Source organism: Ictalurus furcatus, chromosome 11, assembly GCF_023375685.1.
Source record: "Ictalurus furcatus strain D&B chromosome 11, Billie_1.0, whole genome shotgun sequence".
NCBI lineage: Eukaryota > Metazoa > Chordata > Actinopteri > Siluriformes > Ictaluridae > Ictalurus > Ictalurus furcatus.
In genome coordinates, this window is record NC_071265.1 from 28,589,904 (window position 1) to 28,604,792 (window position 14,889).

General features: G+C 38.3%; 1 protein-coding gene across 2 annotated transcripts in view; it reads left to right on the top strand.

Moving 5' to 3' along the window:
* LOC128614673 (pre-B-cell leukemia transcription factor 1) overlaps nt 1-12,324 on the top strand; it is an 84,979-nt gene extending 72,655 nt beyond the window's left edge. The window contains exons 6-9 of one of the 2 annotated variants that reach the window (XM_053636216.1): nt 1,279-1,438; nt 3,028-3,140; nt 4,115-4,204; nt 8,611-12,324. In XM_053636216.1, the coding sequence (XP_053492191.1) occupies nt 1,279-1,438; nt 3,028-3,140; nt 4,115-4,204; nt 8,611-8,703 (456 nt within the window). In that variant the 3' untranslated portion in view covers nt 8,704-12,324. The remainder of the gene's footprint in view (nt 1-1,278; nt 1,439-3,027; nt 3,141-4,114; nt 4,205-8,610) is intronic. The other variant, XM_053636215.1, reaches the window with a different exon arrangement.
* The last annotated feature ends 2,565 nt before the right edge of the window (nt 12,325-14,889 follow it).

The following is a 14,889-nucleotide window of genomic DNA, read 5'->3' on the forward strand; positions in this document are numbered from 1 at the left end:
GTGCCATTTTGTAATAAAGAAACACGTTTAGCCGCTGTCTAGGCGGGTGTGGGGTGGGGGGTGTTTCCACAGGATTGATTTGGTTTACATTTTAATGTTGTTTATCATTAGCACGAGCCTTTATCCGCACAGCTTCATCTGGGAGTGTATTAGCGGTAATGGGTGTTAGTGCGTGTGAGGACGGATCCGTGCCGTCATAGTCCTTGATGATAGCTAGCTGCAGATGGAGTGACTTAATGAGATTGTTATTGGCTATCTTTTTTATTCTGACACTAATGCGAGTTTGCTCTGGTAGCGTTTGCATTCTTCACCCCATCATAGGCAGAGTTCTGAACGTGGAGGAGTCCCGAATTTGTCTGTGGTTTTCTTTGTTATGCATTGTTGTGGTACAGAGAGAGAGAGAGAGAGAGAGAGAGAGAGAGAGAATCCTGCCATCTGTGTTCTGCATTATCGACAGTTTGGTATTTCTATGCTTAGTAAGGCTTCATTAAATTATATCAAGCCCCAATGCTGTTAAGTACTTAGCAATATTCTGTTTATTTTTCCACAGGCCAGGTCATTTATAGCCATAGTGTTATGAATGTATTTTAAAATATTCAGTACATTTTAGCTTAATCTAAGCAATGATCAGTATATGATGACTGGGGATCACTCTGGTGCACGGGTCACTGCAGGGATGTCCTTTAGGAACTTCACTGTAAACACCAGCAACTCACAGCTTTGATGGGGTTTTCTGACTCTCATCTCGGCATGCGTCATTACAGTTCTGGTCAAAGCCATTATGGTCAGGTGTGAAATAGATAGTCTAGTTGATTCATTGCTATATGTTGATTTGTTTCTTTTGGGTTGCTATTAAGTGTTTTTCCTCCGAATGATGAATTGTAGGAGTCAGCACTTGTGGAATTACCTCACATCCTGATTTAGTGAAACTCTAAATCTAACAGAGTATAAATTTGAGATGGAGGACAACCACTAACATCAAGTTTTTGGCTCGGATTAACAGTGATTAACAACGGCCATTTTAAACACTTTAATTTCACCTTGTTCCTTTTTGAGTCCAAGTGCCTCCTGAACATCACCTCTGTAATGGAAAAGTAATCCATAAAAAAATGTTTGTCAGTGAGATTAATCCAAGCACATGATGTTCTACATCATTTTTATTGTTGTTCCACTTCCAGTAAAGATTTAAAACAATTCATTTCCCCAAACAGAGAATAAGGTTTCATGACATGCTTGTGAAGTTGTGAAATGAGAGTGTTAATTCATTTTCTTGGCCAGGTGTCCAACTGGTTCGGAAACAAACGAATCCGGTATAAGAAAAACATTGGAAAGTTCCAGGAGGAAGCCAATATGTACGCAGCCAGAACTGCGGTGAATGCGGCCAGCGTGTCAGCTCACGGCAGCCAGGCAAATTCCCCCTCCACCCCCAACTCAGCAGGTGGGCAAATATACACGCATGTCTCACAGACGTGTGTTAACCATACACTATCCCACATCACATTATTACTGTTCCACACACTTTATTATTCCAGCTGCAAAACTGACTCTCAATAGTTTAATAGATACATGTTGGACTAACGCAGGTTTAGTGTAATTGTCTTCGGCTTATACACACCTGAGTCTTACGTCATTCTTTCAAACAGTCAAAATAGGTTTTATAAATATGCCTATTGGACCTTCAGCATTATTTTCATTGGTCTACCTCACAACACTTCTATTTATTTAAGCCTCAGTATTTAGAACTATTTAGTATGTGTCTTGGTGTCAATGGTTGACATAGACTGTGTGTCAAATTCAAATTTACGACCCCATTTACACCTGTCCATTTCATGCACCTTGTTTGGATCCTGATAAGATTTAAACCACATGCATTTACACTTGTAGTCAAATTAATTTCCCGTTGGACACTGTTCATATGCAAATTAGATAATTACATTCAAACACCAACTTCCAGTGTTGTTCAATGTTTTTAGATGTTTTCCTGAATTCCACGATATTTTGTGCTGTGTTTAATCTCGTTAACGGTTTTTTTTTTGTTTGTTTTGTTTTGTTTTTTTGCTGTTTTTTTTAAAACACGAACATCTGCATTCAAAGAACTTGTGCGTTGTCAAATGTGTCTTGGAGAATCAGATGCATTTACACTTGTGTAATATGTGGCTAAAACGTGTCTCAGACGTGGTTTGAGCAATTCTTTGAGTAAATCTTTTATTGATCTGTAAAACACCTCTGAAAAATGACCAGGTGTAAATGGAGCTTATGAGAGAATACAGGTAATGATTTTATTGGTCAGTTAATAGTACCATTAAACATAAAATAGGCACATGCTCAAAGATATTGAGCATGTACGCATTGTAAGTATAACAGTACTCTTGGGATTACTCGTTTTATCAGCGATACTGAGCGGTTCAAATCAACCTTTCGTCCCAAAACCATGAAAACCCCCTAACAGAGGTCATGCTTCCTCACTTCACATTTTATAGGTTTTGGTTCACAGAGCTGAAAGGAACATGGTAGTCGCTTCATAAACCTTTCTGTTATTGGCTGAGTTGAGGTTATCACGTTTGTATAAAAATGTAAAATGCCTTGTAATGCAGTTTTACAAGGATTTAAATTTCACTGAAATCCATTCTGGGCTTGCTTTCAATTTTTTTTACACAGCAGTGTATGTAGGACAAGTACTTTCCTCCATTAGCTAGCTAACATTACAACTTGCCTGCTCTTGCTTTAAACCTGTCCTACAGCGTTATCTCTTGCTCAGCCTTAGTGCTGATGCTCTGCTCTCTATGGGCTGCTCATTCTCTCTGCTCTGTTACGCTTGTCTAACTGTACTTCCGCATGTGCTTTTTCTCCTTCTCCTCTCTCTACCCCCACCCCCATCTCTCTCTCTCTCTCTCTCTCTCTCTCTCTCTCTCTCTCTTTCACTCTCTCTCTCTCTCTCTCTCTCTCTCTCTCTCTCTCTGTGGTCTTTGTGCTGCTGCTTCTTTTTCCTCTTCTCTCTCTCTCTCTCTCTCCCTCCTCTGCTCTTAGGTTCTGCTGGCTCTTTTAACATGTCCAACTCTGGTGATTTGTTTATGAGTGTGCAGTCAATGAATGGCGATTCATACCAGGGGGCTCAAGTGGGAGCCAACGTGCAGTCGCAGGTACAGTTCACATCAGTCTGGTCACCTCATACGCTGGACATTTACTCTAATAAAGAATCCACTTAAAGGTACATGGTGGTGTATAAAGACAAGAGCAGGCTACAGGGAGCAGAGATGTACAAGCAGACGAGCAAGTTTGAAACTGGTATCCTGTTATTGGGAACGCACTGAGCTAATACTAAGTCTTCATTTCCATCTTAAATCTCATCATTAGCTGACAGATAATAACGGGACATCCTCTCGCACAAACCTTTTAAACAACTTCTGCCATTATTACAGTGATGCTCAAACTTCTGATTAGTAATGCATCGAAAATGACAAACATTGAGTCTCTGATCAAAGTGTTTAGTAATGAACTAATGTTAATATCGTTATAGTTGCGTAACTGTTTAGCATGGTTTACAATATTACTGCAATATTGGTTTTAACGGCATATATTTAAAGATACGCAGTTAGTAAAACTAGTGATTAAGAACATCAAATTGGCACTTATGTAATTCATAATAATATTATAGACATTACAAGTGTAAAAAGCTAACAACGCTGTTGAACTTGTCAAAACCTGCAACAAAAAGATGTACAATATATGTAAACAAAATACATTTTGGACCTTAAGCAGCACTGTTGTACCTTTTGAATTCAGAACAACAAAGGAAGAAACTTCTCAACAATTATAACGAATGTTCAGTCACCTTGACTCACTGCCACAAGAATTATGCAGATGTTCTGTTTTACTTTTTTCCTTTGTTGCCATTTTTTTTACTAGTTTTCTGTGTATTTACATTGTTTATGTGATTGTGTTTACTTTGTATTGTTGTTTTCTTTGTCTCGCTCATTGCTGCCGTGTTGTTTGACCTTGTGCTTTTTTCTGTTAGGTTTTGTTTTGCTGTTTGTGCTTTCTCGTCGACCTTGCTTTGTTTATTTGCGTGTGCGTCTGCTCTGACCTTGTTATGTTGTTTATTGTGCATTTTCAGGTGGATACCCTTCGCCATGTTATCAGTCAGACAGGAGGATACAGTGATGGCCTCACAGCCAACCAGATGTACAGTCCGCAGGGCATCAATGTAAGAAAACAAAAAATACCTTCCTTTTTTTTTTTTTTCTTGTGCCCTCTACCAATTATTTTAAAGCCATAGGGCTCAGAACGGCACTCTGTGGGACATGTCTGATCCACAGTCACCCAGTGTGATCGGCCGCGTGTTGTGAAAGCCACGGGGCTCGGACACACCCGTCACGTCCAATAAGATCTCTCTAAACACCTGCACTGACACGTGCCACGCTGAGGAGTTTGTGTGTGTGTGCTGTTTACAGGTGAGATGGTCTGCACTGAGCATCCCCTCCCCATCTAGACCGCATAGCTGCCCTAAGGCTAACTACAGAAGACTATAAGGAAAATACTATACGTTAATGCTCAAATTAAATCTAAGCCTGTGGCCCTCTGTGTTTGCCGCCTTTTTCGTCCCTCTCATCATCTCCCTAATTTAATTATTTATTTCCTCTCGGATGGGGGCTGCTGCTGGGGTTTTGGTGCGGTCGCAAAATTCACAGCGACAAGCCATGTGGTAAAGGGGAAAATCGATCAGACAGACACACGGGGAGCCGAGTGCGGACTTGGGACAGCAATCCAAGCACATTGCTCAGATCACATTCGCGCCGAGCTAATGGCCCTGACAGCGTAAGAGAGCGAAGGGGGGTAGAGAGAGAGAGGACGAGGAGGAGTAAGGTCAACGGCTGTGCTGCCATGTCTTGGCCAACTTCCTGCTAAATGCTAATGAGATCGAAGCCGTTCCATAAGAAAGAACACGAGTGTATTTAAATCTCAACCAATCCCTCCGTTTCCTTCACTCTGTGCCATTCCAGGGGAATCAGAGGGATGTGAGAATGAGCTGTTTGTTTTTTCAACAAAAAAAAAAAAAATTCATAATAATAAATCAAAAAATTTTTTTTTTAAATGCAGTCTTTTGAAGGAAAAATATTTGCAACCTAGTAGACCCCTGAACTGTCCAGACCAGCTATCTCAACATGCTTTCTTTAACGGTTTAATGTTTTCAAAACCTGACATAAAAATCAATTTTCCTCTTTTAGTAACAAATGTGACTAATTGCTCCGCTTGATAACTGGATTAAAAGGTTAAAAAAAAAAAAAAGGTCCCTCCTCTTCTGTGTATCTCTCACATTTTCAGTCTCATTGGCCAGATGCCTTTAAATTTAAAAGCAGTTTTACTAGAACAATTAATTTAAAAATCCCAAAATGTCTTTTATCTAAATGATCCATATGTAGAATTTAAAACGGCTGATTTAAACCAGCTGTTTTTAATACTTTTATTGTGTGACTCTCAGGCAGGCCTGAACATCATCTTATGTAATAAAAATCATTTTTTAATGAAAATCATTTATTTTTCAGACTTTAAGAGAAATTGTGTTGTATTCATAAATATATGTTAGTGAGTCCTAATGACGACAGTGCCACACATACTTTAATATTTTAATTTGAATGTTTTTTTTTTAATTAAACATTAATATCTTAGAATATCTTACCAGGTGGAAGTGGAATCCGTATTTCACATTCGACAGCAGTGACTTTGTGCTAAAAGCCGATTTAAAGTCTAAAGATGAGGAATCTTTTTCAGCCAAATGATTTCCCTCTTTGTTCGCTGTGTTGATAATGGCTCATGTAGCGTTTTATAGCAGTAATTATGCCTTCAGTAGAAAATAGGAACGTGGCACCGTAACCGAACACGTTTTAAGATCTTTTTCTGCTCTCCTCCATTTTGTTTGATTACAGACTGCCTCGGCTCTAAATAACAGGCTTGGAGCTGAGTGGCTGCCGGCTGCCATTTCCAGCCTTTTTGCTATTAATATCCCCAAATGCTCTTTAGCAGGCCTGTCTTCAAAACGAGAAATGGCTTCTGCGCCTCGCATTGTGTTTTCATTTCAATCTCCAAATGTCATAATTTTCCACCACCGCTTCCCTCTTTGTTTCTTCTGGGAGTGTTATATGGTGGGCCACTTCATCCCAGCTCAGTATTATGGTGTGTGTCAGTGAAAGTGACAAGCATTTAACTCTGTCCCGTATTACACATCTGCAGTGCTTCCCGTCTTCCTGGGAAAAGCAAACACAGTATATTTATATTCTCAGCAGTAAAGTAGTATTTTCTCAGTTTTGTATAAATATATCTACAGCTATATCCATATATCTATATACTCTATGTGTGTGTGTGTATATATATATATATATATATATATATATATATATATATATATATAATATAAATATGTATATACGTATACATACACACACACACACACACTATATATATATATATATATATATATATATATATATATATATATATATGTATGTATGTATGTATGTATGTATGTATACAGTATCTCACAGAAGTGAGTACACCCCTCACATTTGTGTAAATATTTGATGATATCTTTTCATGTGACAACACTGAAGAAACGACACTGTGCTACAATGTAAAGTAGTGAGTGTACAGCTTGTGTAACAGTGTAAATTTGCTGTCCCCTCAAAATAACTCAACACACAGCCATTAATGTCTAAACCGCTGCCAACAAAAGTGAATACACCCCTAAGTGAAAATGTCCAAATTGGGCCCAAAGTGTCAATATTTTGTGTGGCCACCATTATTTCCCAGCACTGCCTTACCCTTCTTGGGCAAGGAGTTCACCAGAGCTTCACAGGTTCCACTGGAGTCCTCTTCCACTCCTCCATGACCACATCACGGAGCTGGTGGATGTTAGAGACCTTGTGCTCCTCCACCTTCGTTTCCAACGACCCCAAACACACCTCCAAGACGAGCACTGCCTTGCTATTAAAGCTGAGGGTGAAGGTGATGGACTGGCCAAGCATGTCTCCAGACCTAAACCCTATTGAGCATCTGTGGGGCATCCTCAAACGGAAGGTGGAGGAGCACAAGGTCTCTAACATCCACCAGCTCCATGATGTCATCATGGAGGAGTGGAAGAGGACTCCAGTGGAACCTGTGAAGCTCTGGTGAACTCCATGCCCAAGAGGGTTAAGGCAGCGCTGGAAAATAATGGTGCCACACAAAATATTGACACTTTGGGCCCAATTTGGACATTTTCACTTAGGGGTGTACTCAGTTTTGTTGCCAGCGGTTTAGACATTAATGTCTGTGTGTTGAGTTATTTTGAGGGGACAGCAAATTTACACTGTTACACAAGCTGTACACTCACTACTTTACATTGTAGCACAGTGTCGTTTCTTCAGTGTTGTCACATTAAAAGATATAATCAAATATTTACAAAAATCTGAGGGGTGTACTCACTTTTGTGAGATACTGTATGTGTGTGTGTGCGTATATATACACACACATACACATACAATACTGTGCAAAAGTTTTAGGCACATGCAAAGAAATGCTGCAGAGATAACTTCAAAATAATGAAGTTAAAACATTTCATAAAAAAAAAAATTAAATACAGTTAAGAGCAGTAAACAGTAGTAAATGAAACACAGCCAATATTTTGTGTGACAAAAAAATAAAAATAGTAGTCTCTGGTACAATTAGTGCAGTTTTATAAGGAAATGAGCTGTAAGTTTTATTGAGCATCTTACAGAACCAGTTACGGTTCTTCTGGAGACTTTGACTGTCGCACTCACTTCTTATTTTTGCAGCAAATCCAGCAGCCTTCATTGTGTTTTTAATCTGAAAAATGGTCTCTTACATAATATGCTGCTTTATTTACTGACATACAAACATTTTTCTGTAGTATTTAATTTTGTGCTAGAAAACTAATGTTTGGGAATCTTAAATGTATTTTGTACTAACTCGATAATGTAGAAGTCATAAAATAAAAAAATCTACGAAAGTTTGTACTAAAACAAATAGGGTGCCTAAAACGTTTGCACAGTACTGTAGATACACACAAACACATAGATATCAGCACCTGTACATTGTTACTGCTTTTGTAGCTGTCCAAGTTCTGTGTGTTGTGCATTTTGAGATGCTTTTCCTGCACACCATGGTTGTTATTTGAGTTATTATAGCCTTCCTATCAGTTCGAACAATAATGGCAATCCTCCTCTGATGTCTTTCTTCAGAAGACGTTTCCACCCACAGAACCACTGCAAAACTATTTTTTAAAATTATTATTATTATTATGTTTATTGCATCCTTCTGTATAAACTCTATAGAATAGTGTGGGAGGTCAGGAGATCAGCAGTTTTTGAAATACTCAAACCAGCCCCTCTGGCACAAACAATCATGCCACAGTAAAAGTCATCAAAACCAATTTTGTTCCTTATCATGAAGGTTGCTGTGAACATTAACTGAAGCTCCTGAACTGCATCTGCATTACATTGATGCCACATGATTATCTGATTGGATATCGTATAGCAAATTATCACCTTGTGCTGAGTTTCATGACAATCTTCCAGCTTTCCTTTCTCTAACGTACTGTCCTTTCTTCTTCTGAAGGCTAATGGTGGATGGCAGGATGCTACTACCCCCTCCTCAGTGACCTCACCCACAGAAGGACCCGGGAGTGTTCACTCCGACACCTCCAACTGATCCCCTCTTCACCTCACTCCTTCTTGTTCCCTCACTACTGCACAAACCATGGACTCTCTTTTTGTTCTGTCACTCTCGGTCATTCATCACTATGTTTAAGTAATGCACTCTCTAGCTCACTAAGCTGGGTCTCTGCCATGCTTTGGAGTGAATCAGTCTGTTGAAGCGATCAGGCTGATCAGGATTTTACTCAAACACACACACACACACACACACACACAGTTTCTGTTCTCAAATACAGCCCTTGATTTGTATTAACCCCTTCAGATCAGATTTTTCTTTCCTATCCTCAATAATTCATTATAATTTTTGTTAAAAATAATTTTTTTTCAGTCTTAAATAGTTTTTTGATGCAGCTCCTAAAGTCAGTGGATTGAATGGAAAAACAAATATCCCTCCAACCTAACATAACCATTATAATGAACATGGGGTCTGAAGGGGTTAATGTACAATCACACTACCTCTTAGATAAACAACATAAAGAACAAATCATAACAACAAACTTGATTTCTCAAATAGAAATGATGGCGCATATGACGCCCCATTTTCCATACCTTTTCACATTTTTATCATGGTAAGAAACCATGAACATTTTCTGTGTCCATAGTGCCAAAGTATTTTTCTACATTTTAAACACTCATGATTTGCATGTTCATTTGACGTGATCATATTCTTCATGTTGTAATATAGGGACATACTGTATTATAAAGACATATTTTGTATCTCAGTCTCTCTCCATCATGTAACTTGAAATTGATTTTTAATTAGGCTATACAAACATCGCTCGTCTTTGATTCCTAAAAACCTCCTTTCTTTAAAAAAAAAAAAAAAAAAAACGAACAAAAAAATATATTTTTTTGTTGCTTTCCGTGTATAATCTCCACCAGTGACAATGCAGTAGAGGCCTTTGCAAATTAAGAAGTTTGTAACATCTGTGTCACCTGACGACAACGAATTTAATAAAGTTCACCAAGTTATGCGATTAAAAAATAATAATAATAATAATAATAACTGCATCAGTTAATGAAGAGCCAAATGCTGTTGTGAACCAAAATCACTTCTGTAATAAGTACAAACAGATTTGAAATAATGCGAACTTTAAAACTACTGTATTTTACAGACTATAAGATGTTTTTAACCCTCTAGATGGTGCTCCGATTTATGTTTTTGCATAATCCTACGCATTGCTTATGGTTTAACAGAAGATGATTGCAGCAGAATGGTTAGCTTGATTATGATTGAGAGAAGAATACTTTCTGTAGAAGTCTTGATGAATTCTATGATTAACTGTAAAACTGTGACATGAATATAGAGTTTCATATGACTGTATGGTACACTACCATTAGTTGGTGCTAAAATAACATTTTTATAGTGGAAATTAGCAATACTGTAGCAGCAAAGCTAAGCATGGATTCACACTCAGATATTGTCCAGGCTTGACAGAGGGATTAAGATTGTAGCAAAGAAAACAGTAGAGTGCTCTCCTGTGGCAACACTAACAGGACAAAAACATGGAAATGCCACTACTTTAATGCGGCTTAGAAAATGAAGTGGCATATTCGGGAGGGTGCATCTTATACTCCAGAGTGACTTATAGTCCGGAAAATACAGTAAATGTGTCTATGTGATTTACTTATGACATATTTTTTCTTTTTCCTTCTAAATAACATTCAGAAAACAGCAGAGGACTTCACAGCTACATATAATGAATCAGATTTTCTAATAAATTTGATGTGTGACTGTTGTGAAGTCACTTTCACATTTGACCCCTTTTTATCATCTAAGAACTGAACCAACCCAACTAAGGACAACTGAACCTTGCTTTTAATTTATGGTCTTTCTTGGCAACAACATATCACATATCCGTCATTACTTTGATACCAAAAACAGCAGACATGTCCATTTTGTTTATATTCACCATTTTAACCAATGTCCACATTGTAAATGATGTATTATCTTCTGTACCTGGGCTTGTTTCTTAGCGAAAGCCCCAGTGCTTCGTATTCCAAACCAAAAATGCAGTCCGAATTCAGTAGTGTTTGTCAAAAGAAACATGGCACAAAAATGCAGAAAACATTTGCGTATATTTTTACGTCGTCATGTTGTGAATAGCCTAATACGCTTTTCTTTTTCGCTTCAGCTCTGTTATGAGACATTTTTCTTTTTTTTTGTTTGTTTGTTTGTTGTTTTTGTTTTGTTCTTGCTTTAGCATAATGTGAATTAGCCCAAGAATGCGCTATGTACGTAGATGTGCACCTTTTTGTTCTTATTTTGCTCTTTTAAACAGAGTTTAAAAATGATACATCTTGTGCTTCATGAAAAACGTGAATCGGGTCTCTGATGGGCAGGCTATGTCTTCAAGAAATCTTTTGGGATTTGATCAACATAATAAATATGAAATTCCTAACGCAAAGTGACAAGGCCAACACTTATGGCCAATTTAGAATAAAGTGTATAACTGCACACTAATCTTATCACACCAAAACAATCAAGTGTGTTGTGCATCGCACATCGATTATGATTCTATCGTGTTGCTTGTAGCAAATCAGCAAAGCTTTTTTGTCACATTAAACACTGTAATTTATTTAGTTAGATGCACCATCCATCACTAAGCTATATCATGACATTTTATAATGAGCACCCATTAAGAAAGAGGACCCTTTATTTCCGTGTCTTGAGAGTCCAGCATAGTTTGCTGATTTCCTGATCTCTAACACATCTACAAATGGGGTTTTAAAGGGACAGTATTGACAAGAATGACAATGTCATTTTTGGCCAAACTTCCTTTAAATAATGACTTGAATGACTGTGTGTTAGACCTGAAAATCACCAAACAGTGCTGGACTCTGGACACACACGGACACTCCTGTTTGGCAACAGGAATCAGTCAGGTCCAAAAAAGCTCCATCTGCATAAATTATTATTCTAGCATGACCTGTAGCTCCTCAAAAAAGCCTAACAGCAAGTGTTAGTGTAGACTGTTCAGTTAGACGCACCATCCATCGCTAAGCTAGATAACGTTCAATAATATAATAAACAAACTTGCTGATTTGTTGTAACTCAGAGAGCCACATCAGTGCTTGTGTTAGAGAAAAAAAATAAGTGCTAAACGCCATCCATTCACACAGAAACACAGTTGGTCAAATCTGGGTTGAAGAGTGACATAATAACCCTAAACACACGCTCTCACACACACACACGTCTCTCATCGCCTGCCCGGTTTCATCGTATTGTTGAAAGCTTCATGTAATGATGCTTTTAGTTTTTTTGCATATGAAGCAATTTGTAAAACATCAAATGTTTACTTTGTTGCATGTCTTTTGTTCTTTAAAAAAAATATCCTGCAGTGTTTTTGAATGTTTCTTTTTCTTTTCTTTTTTTTTTAATAAATAAATGAATAAATAAATATATATATATAAAGCGCGGAGACTTTCTCTTGCTGAGTTTTAACTTTTAAGATCTCTGCATATGTATAATAAGGAATTAAAAACGGAACAGCAAATTATTGTCTTTTCAATTCCAACTTGTTTTTGTGAAGGAAAAAAAAACTAACAAGGTGTAGGTTTTCTGGTCTCTTAATTTGTACTGGTAATGCATATTCCAAATAAATAGTTTCTTTTGTTGCAAGATTGCTTGCTGTCATTTTTAAAATAATTTAATAATAAATATTATACTTCATTATATTTATTTTTAAATCACTGCCTGCCCTCTTCTGCATGCATGAGCTCACAGACATCTGTGATTGGCTAGTGTTACTGTGATTGACAGTAGAGAGAGTATGCCATCCCTCCCACCTAGAGAGCATGGTCATCATTTAAGACACACTTAGCTGATAAAATGTATTTGCCAAGCTATTGCTTTAAGATAAGTAACACTTTGAATCCTAATGAAAAACCAGCAGCAAATTTCACCTTGTGTCGTTCAAATGGCTTTACACTGGTCGCTGTTGTTGTGTCTTTAGTTTACTCCCAGTTGCCATGGTTTCACTGGTAGGGCCAAACTAGGAGAGAGACTCACTGCAGCCTGGTGCTGGTGTTATTTCACCTTAAGTGTGAGTGATTGGTTGAAGCACATATTCGTGTGAAAAGCGGATGTCATTGTCAAGCATAACAACTAATCCATGATGTATGATTATGAATGTATACTAGGAAGAGATGTAGGAAGATGTATTGATAAATGACTTACGTCGAACAGTCATGAAATACTAATTGCTACCCTTCATTATTTCAGCCTCATTTTATATATAGCTAATATAGATATTAAATAGCTAATATACACCGATCAGCCATAACATTAAAGTTAAACATTAAAACTGTCAAGGGGTGGGATATATTAGACAGAAAGTGAACAGTCAGTTCTCAAAGTTGAACGAAGTTGGAAGCAGGAAAAATGGGCAAGTGTAAGGATTTGAGTGACTTTGATAAGGGCCAAATTGTGATGGCTAGATGATTGGGTCAGAGCATTTCCAAAACAGCAGGTCCTCTGGAGTGTTCCTGTTATGCAGTGCTTAGTACCTACCAGAAGTGGTCCATGGAAGGACAAACTTATGGGGCTGTGTGGCCGCAGACCGGTCAGAGTGCCCATGCTAACCCCTGTCCACTGCCGAAAGCGCCTGTGATGGGCAAGTTAGCATCAGAACTGGACCATGGAGCAGTGGAAGAAGGCGGCCTGGTCTGAATCACATTTTCTTTTACATCATGTGGAAGGCTGGGTGCGTGTGCGTCGATTACCTGGGGAATACCTGGCACCATGGGAAGAAGGCAAGCCGGCAGAGGCAGTGTGATGCTCTGGGCAATGTTCTGCTGGGAAACCTTGGGTCCTGGCATTCATGTGGATGTTACTTTGACACGTTCCACCTGCCTAAACATTATTACAGATCAGGTACACCCCTTCATGGAGACAATATTCCCTAATAGCAGTGTCCTCTTTCAGCAGGATGATGCGCCCTGCCACACTGCAAAAACTGTTCAGGAATGGTGTGGGGAACATGACAGAGAGTTCAAGTTCAAGATCTCAATCCGATCGAGTATCTGTGGAATTTATTGGACAAACAAGTCCGATCTATAGAGGCCCCACCTCGCAACTTACAGGACTTTAAGGATCTGCTGCTAACGTCTTGGTGCCAGATACCACAGCACACCTTCAGAGGTCTTGTGGAGTCCATGATTTGAAGGGGTCAGAGATGTTTTGGAGGCACAAAGAGGACTTACACAATATTAGGAAGGTGGTTTTAATGTTATGGCTGAATTGTGTTTATTAGCTTAGCTACTGTGCATAAATATCTACCTTAGCTTGCCTGAAAATTTCCTGTCATCTGCATCTACATTATGTAGACATGTAGTCATGATATTCTTATTGTAAACATAATCCATACAGATGTTTTGAATTGTTTTTCAAGGTTTGAAATGTGCCAAAATTTTAAATAAAAAGCTGGACAGTGAATTTATATACACTGACAAGAAAGTGGTGGAAATGCAATAAATAAGAATTCATGATAACATACAGTGCCCTCCATTAATATTGGCACCCTTGGTGATCAAAGAAGGCTGTGAAAATTTGTCTTTATTGTTTAACCTTTTGATCTTTTGTTTAAAAAATTCACAAAAATACTCTGCTCTCATGGATATCAAACACTTACAAACACAACACAGGTTTATCAAAAAATATATATCTTTGTTAAGTATAGGTGTGCAACAATTATTGTCACCCTTTTAGTCAATATTCTCTGCTACCTCCCTTTGCCAAGATAACAGCTCTGAGTCTTCTCCTATAATACCTGATGAAGTTGGAGAACACATGGCAAAGGATCCGAGACAATTCCTCCATACAGAATCTCTCCAGACCCTTCAAATCTCGAGGTCCACTCTGGTGGACTCTCCTCTTCAGTTCACCCCACATGTTTTCTATGGGTTTCAAGTCAGGAGACTGGGCTGGTCATGGCAGGATCCTGATTTTGTGGTCAGTAAACCATTTTTGTGTTGATTATGATGTATGTTTTGGTTCATTGTCCTGCTGGAAGATCCAACAACAGCCTATTTTAAGCTTTCTGACAACAGCCCCAAAACATTAAAGAGCCACCACCATATTAAACCATGGGCATGAGGTACTTTTCCATATGGCTACCTCTCTGTGTGGGCCAAAACCACCTCTGGTGTTTATTGTCAAAAAGCTCTATTTTGGTTTCAC